The 12,336-nt window shown below is 42.6% G+C and overlaps 1 protein-coding gene across 5 annotated transcripts in view; it reads right to left on the reverse strand.

Annotated features, from left to right (window-relative positions):
• Positions 1-12,336, reverse strand: part of BCAS3 (BCAS3 microtubule associated cell migration factor) — an 849,167-nt gene that overhangs the window by 748,674 nt on the left and 88,157 nt on the right. For all 5 annotated transcript variants that reach the window (XM_075264762.1, XM_075264764.1, XM_075264760.1 and 2 more), the window contains exon 7: positions 4,350-4,422. In XM_075264762.1, the coding sequence (XP_075120863.1) occupies positions 4,350-4,422 (73 nt within the window). The remainder of the gene's footprint in view (positions 1-4,349; positions 4,423-12,336) is intronic.

Raw genomic sequence — 12,336 nt, forward strand, 5'->3', positions numbered from 1 at the left:
ATACTACATAGGGACAACTATTCTCAAAAAAATCCCCTAGCACATAGGATTCACATAATGTATACAACCCAATCGGTTATTGAAAATTCCCCTGCATGCTAATAGAGTCATCCACTATTGAATGGAGGCTCAGACACTAGTGCTATGTGGGAATAATTTAACCCACCCTTGAGTGATAGCTAACAACAGGGAAAATGGCAATTCCTAGCTCTCACATTTCCATGTCAATTAGAACAATATGAAAACACTGGTACATCTCAATCAAGGAGAGCACTTAAGTAGATATTACGCATTTTCCCTACGCGTTTCACCATTCTACCAATGGCTCATAAGGGGTTTAGTGGGAAAGAATTATTTTAATCAGGATCGCTACACCTATCTAGCTGGCAGTCATACTGGCACCAAACCAGGCGGCAGGACGGCGGCACTAGACGGTGGCCACCTATTGTCCTGTGGGTAGATAGGTGTAGCGATCCTGATTAAAATAACTCTTTCCCACTAAACCTCTGATGAGCCATTGATAGGATAGTGAAACGCGTAGGGTAGGAATACTATTATGTAGTAAACAGGATGATCCTAAGTGTTTACCACTACTCTGCGGGGAGTAGAGTCTCTTTGTGGTTCACGATAATCTAGCTTTGCACACTGAGGACTAATTGGGAGTATGCTTATATGGTCTCATACACATAGTTTGCTATGATGGAGTATAGTCATTCTTGTCCTCGTCATAGACATATCATGGGAGATAATAAATAGGCTACCTGGTCTACAGTATAATGGATGAGCTGTGCAGTGCTGGGTGTATCATCTACTTGAGCGTTCTCCTTGCTTGAGATGTACCAGTGTTTTCACATTGTTTTATTTGACATGGCAATGTGAGAGCTAGGTATTCGATTTTCCCTGTTGTTAGCTATCACTCAAGGGGGGGTTAAATTATTCCCACATAGTACTAGTGTCTGAGCCTCCATTCAATAGTGGATGAGTATTAACATGCAGGGGAGTTTTCAATAACCACTTGTGTTGTATACATTATGTGCTAGGGGATTTTTTTGAGAACAGTTGTCCCTCTGTAGTATGTGATTCACAAACAACCCATCGTTATTCTAAGCACTTCTTGAGCCAGTTTTTACAGGTTCCCTTTTATGAATTCACCATAGGTTACGTACCTTAAATAAAATGAGACATTTATTTGTATACACACATTTATTTTTGTAGTTTACTGGTTGTGTTACATTCAGTGGATAATTACTTTTAATCAGTAATTTTTTGTTTTCAGATTTTTTTACTACAATATATTGCACAGCATTGTATTGTACTGCCTAATACTAGAGCTCTGGAGATAGTTTGCATTATTATGCATTTCAAGTTAAATTAGGACATAAAGGATGGAAAAATGTTTTGACATAGTTTCCTTAAAATATCACGAACTCAAAGCCAGTAAAGTAAACTTCTCACAATAACATTTCGATAGCAAGTCGATGAATCATTTTCGCTTCAGCTCTCATTGTTTTAAAGCTCTAATTTGTGTTACTCTTTCCAGAACATAAAGAGTAAATAAAATAACAACCAAAGGAAAGGTTAAGGGTGCAGAGAGCTGATAGAGAAGAGCATTTATCTAAATATTCAGAATAAAGCAAGGCCACATATACACAAATACATCAGGTTACTTGGTTGCAGAAACTCAGTACAAATCCTACAAGCAAACAACCAGAATAGAACATTCACTGGCAAACTAGAAATAAACAATGCTTCTAATCTAATCAGATTTGCTCCTGGGATTATATACATTCTGACAAGTATTCGTCCAACAAAATGTAAAGTTTACCTAATTTCAAACAGATCTGCAACACATTAATGCACACCAGCAGTACTGAAACCACTTCTACAAGTGTGTGCCACATAGTCTAGGCCATTCAGCAAAAGAATACAGCATATAGGACTACAGTAATCTTACTTTGGTTTGTAGAATGTATCTGTTACCGTTCGTTTGACAGATATAAAATATGGATGCAAACTGGAGAGAGACTCCAATGTGAGATTTTTGTCTATTTGAGTGGAGTCCCTGGATGGACCTTTATTTATTTTATATATATTTAGCACAATATTGCTACTCATATGTAATGTCACTTGGTGCTAGAGGTAGTTTTTACTTATATCATTTTTTAACAGTTTTTCATGGGTATTCACCTATTTTTACTAATGTTTTACGCCATCAACTGGCTTCAGTAAGCCATTCCAACAATCTTCTTTGGTGTGCAGGATTCTTTTATACTTTTATTTCAATTCATTAAGAACTGATCCATTGCAAATCCCCCAGAAACTCTGATGCAACTATCAGCAATACAAATCAAGAACATCGCAATAGATCTGAAGGGTAAACTTACTCCAGAACAAATGTGAACTTAGCCTTAGGCTGGTCTTACACGGCCGTAATGATTTTACGGTCCGCAAGTTGCTGATGAGCAACACTAGTTGCTCATCAGCAACATAGACACTGCAGACGCCCGTGTCCTGCCACACTCGCCCATCCATCTCCAGGTTCACCGTAATGGTGCCGTGTTTGTCCTACATTCTCCGGACCAGGCTGCTGCTCTGGCCCAATTCCTGGATCTACCGGATTTGCATTTGCTGGATTGGCTGGACTATCCTTTTCCAGCTTTCCAGGTCTGCTGGCAGCTCCTCTTCGTCTGCATTGTCCTGTCGGCAGTGCTGAGCGGCTGACCCCTTGCGGGCGCCGCTGTAGGTTCCTCATGTTTTGGCTTCCGTTTCTGGGACTTGTTCACATTGCTGTTTTTTCTTGGTGCCTAATTGCTGTTCTACTTACATTTGCTGTTTTTGTCTCTTGCCTTAAGGTTTCCTGCCCTGCAGGTGGCTACAGTCAGCTTCGGCCCGCTGTGGCTCCCCGCAGTGTTTGCTGCCCCCCTCCTCCTTCCTGGGTGGGGCGCGCCGCGGCTAGGGGGTTTATGATTTTCCTCTTCCCCCGGCCCCTGCTGTTGGCTTGGCAGGTGTCGGGGCTAGGTTCAGATGTTGAATGTCTTGGTGTGCCCCTTCGGGTTTGTATGGAGGTCCCCAGACGCCCTGATGGTCGTCCGGTTCGGTCCGGAGTTCCATTTTCTTGCTTTCTTTGCCCTCCTATTTGCCCAGTCCCGTGTTGATGTTCAATGTTGCTGCTCTGGACATGGTTAGTGTACTTGTGTTTATTGCCTTTCCCCCGACTGGTTAGGTTTGGCAGCTCTCTGGGGTCCTACTGTAGTGTGTCCTTGAGACCTGCGTAAGTGGGCTCTTTCCCACTTTTCTTTGTGGTCCAACCCAGATTAGCTGGGCTCGGTCCTACATTTTGATTTTGTCTTTGGTGTCTTTTGTGTGTCCTTTTATTTGTTGCTTGTCTTGCCTTTTCTCCACCCTTGACCCTTCCCCCTTCTCCATCCCCCCCCCCCCCCGGGGTTTCAACTGCCGGCCATAGATTCCTTCACCTTTGCTTCTATCAACGCTAACGGCCTTAATACCCTGGAGAAGCATTCATCTCTATTGGGTCTGTTTGGGGTCTGGCCCTACACGGCACTCTCTCTCGGAGTTTCACCTGCTGCTGGTTTCTCCTCCTCCGGATCATCGACCCCCCTTTCTATCTTAATGGGAATCGGACCTATTTAGGTCCTTCACCGACTCACAATGTATCAGAGCCCTTGAATTCGCTTATAAAAGCTCTATAGCTAGCAAATGTCAAGAGGAAGGATATAAAATCTTGACACGGTCGTATCTGGTTCCGACGAAATTTCACAGGCTTTTCCCGTCCTGTTTTCCTCTCTGTTGGTGTTGTGGTTCGGGTGAGGGAATCCTCCTGCAAATTTTCTGGGAGTGTGCTGAACTCCAGTCATAGTGGACTCCTGGCCGGAGCTCGGCGCTACCCTTACAATTCCCCCCTCCCTCACCCCCCCTTTTTTTTCTTTTTTTTTTCTCTTCTCCCTCTCGTTTGGTGTGCATATATATTTGTTTGTCCTTGTCCTTACCCATTCTTTTCTTGGCTATTTGTCTTTCTGTATGTTTGTCCCTTATGCTCTGTCTTTGTTTCGTCCACCCGGACGTGCCAGTATGTATAATTTGATGCTTTGGGCCGCTGTTTTTTGGCTTTGTTGTTTTATTGTCTTGTTTTGTTTATTGATAATTTGTTCTTAAATAAAGAATTTATAAAAAACAAAACAAAAACAAATCTATAAAATATATAGGCAAAACTTGCTAACCGAAAAGGAAAAAAAACACTTAGCAAAGATAATCCATTAGTGTAGCTCTATATTCGCCAATATACAGTATACTGTTCTTACTCAGTTCTCTTGTAATAAAATAGGTCTTACCTGCAAGAACCTGTACTTTTACACATTCCAAGTAGTGGTCTCTTTTCAGAAAAGCTGTCAGTCTTCAGAGGATCTACAAAACAGAAAACAAATTATAAGCGGCTATATTAAAAAGAAATGCATAAACTACATAGATCTATGATCACTGCTGACAGTGTGTAGGATTTTTGACAGTAATACCTGTAGTCTATTCTCTGAAATGTTTGTATTGCAGAGTTGTGACAAATATTTTATATTCTATGAAACAATGACAAACATATTCCATATAAAAGCAATGACTACTTAAAGGGGTATCCCCATGACCCTTGTTCACCAACCTGCAGGCTCTGTGCTCTGTTCACTTCCTGGTTTTCTGGGCACATTGGTGGGCGGGATTTCACTTGCTTTGCTATCTGCTATGTTTGCAGTCAGTAATGAGGGATTGGTTGTAAATGCATTACCATAGTATGAAGCTGATGTAGAGGCTGATGTAGCAGAGCTGGACTTGAGTCAGCTTGCATTACATACAGAGGTACCGGACTCCCTATCTCAGCCCTTATCAGCTAAATTCAATTAAACCGGCCGATAAGTGGAAGAGCTGAAGATAGAGTTCAGAAATCCCGGAGCTCTCACCTCCCCTCTCCACTATCTGAGGAGCACCTTTACTTGTCAGACATAAGCAGCACTCAGCCCCTCCCTCCCCCCCTGAGAGCAGGAAGCTACGTCACTTAGGAAATGAGCAGATAAGCCCGGTGGCCATAGAAACGCAGTGTCAACAATGAATTGAATAAATTAAGATAGCGGCCAAACGAAGCAGTTTTGTTAAAGCAATGTATTTAGGAAAAGTCTTAAATCCACATAAACTAGCAGTATAGATAGGATCCTTGTTATGGGACAACCCCTTTAACAACTTCCGGACCGCCCATAGACGATAAACGTCCGGGACTATAAACGTACCGATACGTCCAATCAGAACACAGCAGCTGCACGGAGATCGTGCAGCTGCTAAAGCTGGGAGCCGGCTGTAACTTCAGCCGGAGCTCCCAGAGAGATGGCAGGGAAGGTTTATTCCCTTCCCTGCCGTCTCGATCGCTGTGTATACAATGCTCAATGAGCGCTGTATACACGGCTATGGGCGCCACCATGATGTGGCCGCCCTCTGACCTGGCAGTCACGTGATCTGCCGGGCTCAGTGTCTTGCAAGAGCTGCTGGGTCCTACAGGACCCCGATCAGCGCTGTAAGTGTAAAGAACAGTGTGCAGGAGGCTGGATTCCTCCTGCAACTGAGGCTAAACGTAGCAGCCCCAGTTATAGGGGAACTCAGCCTCCCTAACAAAAAAAAAAGTGATCAGATGTTCCCAAAGGTCTCTTATGACCTTATGGGGACACAATCTGAAAAAAAAATAAAAATAAATAAAATATAATAAAAGTTTTTAAAAGATGAAAATAAAAAAAAATAATAAAAAAAAAAAACGCTAATAAAAAGCCGTTATTAAAGGTTATAGCCCCACCCCCGACAACACCATACAAAATAAAAATTACCATAACGGAGAGGAAAAACTATTTTATAAAGTTTTTCAGTAGCACTTTGTGTTATTAAATAAAAAAAATAATAATAAAGTGAAAACCAGACACAATTTCCCTCCTATTATGTTTATATTTTCTCGGATATAAAAAAATTAAAACCCATTTGAAAATACAACAACATAAAAATAAAGCCCTATGTGTCCCCGAAAAAAGACGCAAAAATTAGTTGAATGAGACATACGAGAAAAATGTTACAGCCCTCAAAACCGCACATACAAAAAAACCTGAAAATGTGTCTGGTCCTGGACCACAAATTGGTCCGATACTGAAGTGGTTAATATAATTGAAAGTAGAGAGGTACAGGGCGGCACTCAACTTCTACAACTCAAAAATACAGGTGCACGTTCAGTAGGGAACTGACCAAACTCCATGATGTGACCAAAATCCATGATGTGACGCCATGCAGCTACTTTCACCACTCACCAACAGTTCATCCCCTGCTACTACATGACTTTTTACTACCACATTATCCTTCTCTTGGATGAATACCTGATGAAGGGACGTGTTCCCAAAACGTTGCATTTCCCACTGAGTTGATAATATAATAATAAATTTTATTTATATAGCGCCAACATATTCTGCAGCGCTGTACAATTTGTAGGGTTCAAATACAGACAGAAAGATACATTACAAAGAAAGTCATTTTACACAATGGGACTGAGGGCCCTGCTTGCAAGAGCTTACAATAATATATACTTTATGCAGATATAAAACTTTCAAGTGCCTTCACAAACTCTTTTTTTGGATACATAAAAGAGTTTTCCAGGCAAAAACACCTTTTTTTTAAAAAGAGATATTTTAGTGCTATTAATGGGTTAATAATTGCACCAAAATACCTTTAGCAGTGTTTTGAGTGATTTCTGGCTTTCTCCTCCTGGCATCCTCAGCATTTTTTTACATGCTTCCTTAGATTCCTGCTGTTCTAGCCTGCAATTCCCCTGATCCCCCTCTCACTCACTCTATCATACCACCTCCCTGTTTAGCTAGCCCTGTACTACTACCCTTATCTATCTACCTACCTACCTGTCTCACTCTGGCCAATCCCCCCCAATCATACTTACCTGTCTTGTGTGTCCTGGAGATCAGTGTCTTCGGTCCCAACAGCAACTTCTTTTGTGAACGTCTTGCACATGCATGATATACACTCTTCACTTCTGCCAGCGACGGAACAATAAATCTCTATTGTGTAGGTGCCAGCAGAAGCAGATGACTAAAGATATGGTATGAGATATGGATGGGGAAGTGTGTGTGGGGGGGTATATTGGTAAATTTTTTTATTTTAATTTTTTAATAAAGTCAATTATCTTCATGCGGACTCCCCGGACCGAATCCAAATGCTGATGTGAACAAGCCCTTAGCCTCAATATGCATTTTTAAAATATAGATATTTATCTTGTTCAAAGGAAACAAAAAAAGTACATTGTATTCACTGATAAAAAATATACTCAACCGCAAAATTTAACAGTATAAACTGCATGCTTCCATAAGCAGTACCTGCAAATATTTCATCAGTTAAAGGGCAGGAGATGGAATCAGATTAATTGCAGCCTCACTGATTGTGCGGCAGACACGTGCTCAGCTTAATGGAGTCAGTATCCACTTCAATTGCGTGTGTGGGTGAAAGTCTAATCCATAGGTTGTGATGGATTATTTTTTTGATATCTGGAATTGTATTTGCGTCTGTGCTGGTGGAATATGCTGGCGATATGCACACCTGCTCAACACTCTTTGTTTAATGCAGCTCAGTGATTGAAAACAAAACAACAAAAATCCAGCCAAATCCATCAAATATACAAAGAGTTGAAATCCTGTTGCAAAGTCCTTTTCTTAAACTCCCAAATCCTTTTAATTCTGTCATATAACACTACAGAATTTATCAAAAGCTGAAAATCCAGACAAATCACACAATTAAAGTAATGAAAAACGCACCACCTGCCCTTATCTAGCCCTCCACTTAATAAAATGGTGACACTGGTTCACCTATCTGAAACAATGTGAATAATAATTCCGAGTTACTAGGCAAGCTTTAATTTAATCAACTTGGAGCACTATAATCACATAGAAGATATGCAGCCTCCCCCTGATGACCTCCAATGTCATTCATTTATGCTCCACGCTTACTGCTCTTTACAGCACTGCAGCCATTCACACATCCTAGTTCAGAACGTTTCCTAACCATTGGTAAGTGTTATAAAATTGTATATAGAACATTAAAATCTAATATTATATTGGTCCCCTAGTGCTATTAAAACAGCTCTGACCCATAGTGGGAAGGAAAGCACAAGACCTAAAATTGCCCTGTGGTATCCGGCACCAAGATGTTACTACCAGATCCTTTAAGGCCTAGTTCACATTTGCGTTCGGTATTCCGTAAGGGGAGTCCGCTTTGGGACACCCTGAACGGAATACCGAATGCATTGACAAGCAGTGAGCAATGAAAGCACATGGACCTCATAGATTATAATGGGGTCCGTGTGTTTTCTGCGCGATGTCCGCACGGAACATACAGAGAGAAAAGTACTTCATGAAGTAGTTTTCTCTCCACACGACTCATGCGGACACTGCGCGGAAAGCGCACGGACCCCATTATAGTCTATTCCATATACCACCATGTCCGTCCGTGGGTAAGATGGTTAGCCTTTTATTTCCAACATATGGGACTTTTTGACTTAATCTGTATGATACATTCTTTATGTACCGTTATATAGATTTGTCTTTATTGTTATAGTTGTGTACCTTACTTAGAGTTATAATAGTATAGTATTATACAGCCTTTTGGCTAATACTTTGGATGTTACGGCACTACTGTGACTGGACTGAGGCTGTTCTAATTGTTTGCACTGCACGGACAATCTCAGTAGTTTCCTTCATTTACAGTGGGGCAAAAAAGTATTTAGTCAGTCACCAATAGTGCAAGTTCCACCACTTAAAAAGATGAGAGGCGTCTGTAATTTACATCATAGGTAGACCTCAACTATGAGAGACAAAATGAGAAAACAAATCCAGAAAATCACATTGTCTGATTTTGTAAGAATTTTTTTGCAAATTATGGTGGAAAATAAGTATTTGGTCACCTACAAGCAATCAAGTTTTCTGGCTCTCACAGACCTGTAACTTCTTTAAGAGTCTCCTCTTTCCTCCACTCATTACCTGTAGTAATGGCACCTGTTTAAACTTGTTATCACAATAAAAAGACACCTGTGCACACCCTCAAACAGTCAGACTCCAAACTCCACTATGGTGAAGACCAAAGAGCTGTCAAAGGACACCAGAAACAAAATTGTAGCCCTGCACCAGGCTGGGAAGACTGAATCTGCAATAGGCAACCAGCTTGGATTGAAGAAATCAACTGTGGGAGCAATAATTAGAAAATGGAAGACATACAAAACCACTGATAATCTCCCTCGCTCTGGGGCTCCACACAAAATCTCACCCCGTGGGGTCAAAATGATCACAAGAACGGTGAGCAAAAATCCCAGAACAACACGGGGAGACCTAGTGAATGAACTGCAGAGAGCTGGAACCAATGTAACAAAGCCTACCATCAGTAACACACTACGCCGCCAGGGACTCAGATCCTGCAGTGCCAGACGTGTCCCACTGCTTAAGCCAGTACATGTTGGGCCTGTCTGAAGTTTGCTAGAGAGCATTTAGATGATCCAGAAGAGTATTGGGAGAATGTCCTATGGTCTGATGAAACCAAACTGGAACTGTTTGGTAGAAACACAACTTTACGTGTTTGGAGGAAAAAGAATACTGAGTTGCATCCATCAAACACCATACCTACTGTAAAACATGGGGGTGGAAACATCATGCTTTGGGGCTGTTTCTCTGCAAAGGGGCCAGGACGACTGATCCGGGTACATGAAAGAATGAATGTGGCCATGTATCGTGAGATTTTGAGTGCAAACCTCCTTCCATCAGTAAGGGCATTGAAGATGAAACGTGGCTGGGTCTTTCAACATGACAATGATCCAAAGCACACCGCCAGGGCAACGAAGGAGTGGCTTTGTAAGAAGCATTTCAAGGTCCTGGAGTGGCCTAGCCAGTCTCCAGATCTCAACCCTATCGAAAACCTTTGGAGGGAGTTGAAAGTCCGTGTTGCCAAGCGGCAGCCCCAAAACATCACTGCTCTAGAGGAGATCTGCATGGAGGAATGGGCCAACATACCAACAATAGTGTGTGCCAACCTTGTGAAGACTTACAGAAAACGTTTGACCTCTGTCATTGCCAACAAAGGATATATAACAAAGTATTGAGATGAAATTTTGTTACTGACCAAATACTTATTTTCCACCATAATTTGCAAAAAAATTCTTACAAAATCAGACAATGTGATTTTCTGGATTTGTTTTCTCATTTTGTCTCTCATAGTTGAGGTCTACCTATGATGTAAATTACAGACGCCTCTCATCTTTTTAAGTGGTGGAACTTGCACTATTGGTGACTGACTAAATACTTTTTTGCCCCACTGTATTAGGGCTCTATACTATCCCTGTATTTGTTTGTGGCATTATTACTTGAGATGAGAGAACAGCGTTCGATCAAATTGGTATTCGATTGAATATCAGGCTGTTCGAGGTATTCGATTCCAATCGAATACCACGCGGCAAACGTAGTAAAAATTCGTATCCCCTCCCACCTTCTCTGGCGCATTTTTTGCACCAATAACTGTGCAGGGGAGGTGGGACAGGAACTATGACTACGTAGGCATTGAAAAAAATCTGAAAAAGCCATTGGCTGCCGAAATCAGGTGACCTCTGATTCATAAGAATAGTGTCGGCCATGTTCATCTCATCTTAGTTTTGGAGAGATAGGGAGAGCTTGGTCTCAGGGTGATACACCATTTTTGCCTTGTCTAGGCAGGAAAAAATTCTTATACAACAGCTCTTTTCAGAGCTACACTGCAGGAACACTGTACACATACAGTGAACCTGCCAATCATGCAGCAGGGTAGCAGCAGGGGACGTGGGTGAGAATGTGGACGTGGATATCCAGCTGGGTATCTAGTCCACAGTCCAGGTATTGGAGAGGGGCTGCCAGCAGTGCCTCTCGTCAGTAGCAGAAGGGGGCGAGGATGTGGACGTGGATATCCAGCTGGGTATCCAGTCCACAATACAGGTACTGGCGAGGAAGAGAGTGGTGGTGCAAGGCTCTACTCACCCTTAGGGCCAAAAACTAAAACACTGCTGGTGCAAGGCTCCACTCACCCCAAGGGAAAAAAAGTAAAACACTGCTGGTGCAAGGCTCAACTCACTCTTAGGGCCAAAAAGTAAAACACTGCTGGTGCAAGGCTCAACTCACTCCAAGGGCCAAAAAGTAAAACACTGCTGGTGCAAGGCTCTACTCACCCCAAGGGCCAAAAAGTAAAACACTGCTGGTGCAAAGCTCAACTCACCCCAAGGGCCAAAAAGTAAAACACTGCTGGTGCAAGGCTCAACTCACTCCAAGGGCCAAAAAGTAAAACACTGCTGGTGCAAGGCTCTACTCACCCCATGGGTAAAAAATTAAAACACTGCTGGTGCAAGGCTCAACTCACTCCAAGGGCCAAAAAGTAAAACACTGCTGGTGCAAGGCTCAACTCACTCTTAGGGCCAAAAAGTAAAACACTGCTGGTGCAAGGCTCAACTCACTCCAAGGGCCAAAAAGTAAAACACTGCTGGTGCAAGGCTCTACTCACCCCAAGGGCCAAAAAGTAAAACACTGCTGGTGCAAGGCTCAACTCACCCCAAGGGCCAAAAAGTAAAACACTGCTGGTGCAAGGCTCAACTCACTCCAAGGGCCAAAAAGTTAAACTGCTGGTGCAAGGCTCTACTCACCCCATGGGTAAAAAATTAAAACACTGCTGGTGCAAGGCTCAACTCACTCCAAGGGCCAAAAAGTAAAACACTGCGGGTGCAGGGCTCAACTCACTCCAAGGGCCAAAAAATAAAACACTGCTGGTGCAAGGCTCTACTCACACCAAAGGCCAAAAAGTAAAACACTGCTGGTGCAAGGCTCAACTCACTCCAAGGGCTAAAAACACTGCTGGTGCATGGCTCAACTCACCCTAAGGGCCAAAAACACTGCTGGTGCAAGGTTCAACTCACCCCAAGGGCCATAAACACTGCTGGTGCATGGCTCAACTCACTCCAAGGGCCAAAAACCCTGCTGGTGCATGGCTCAACTCATCCCAAGGGCCAAAAACTAAATCTTTGCTGTTTAAAGGCTCAACTCACCTCAAGGGCCAAAAACACTGCTGGTGCAGGGCTCAACTCACTCCAAGGGCCAAAAACCCTGCTGGTGCATGGCTCAACTCACCCCAAGGGCCAAAAACACTGCTGGTGCAAGGCTCAAGTCACCCAAAGGGCCTAACATTCTGCTGGTAAGGTGCAATGTTTAGATGGCTTCTTTCCAAACTGAGGGTGATTCCTTTCGGTAA

This window comes from Leptodactylus fuscus, chromosome 2 (genome assembly GCF_031893055.1).
Source record: "Leptodactylus fuscus isolate aLepFus1 chromosome 2, aLepFus1.hap2, whole genome shotgun sequence".
NCBI classification, from domain to species: domain Eukaryota; kingdom Metazoa; phylum Chordata; class Amphibia; order Anura; family Leptodactylidae; genus Leptodactylus; species Leptodactylus fuscus.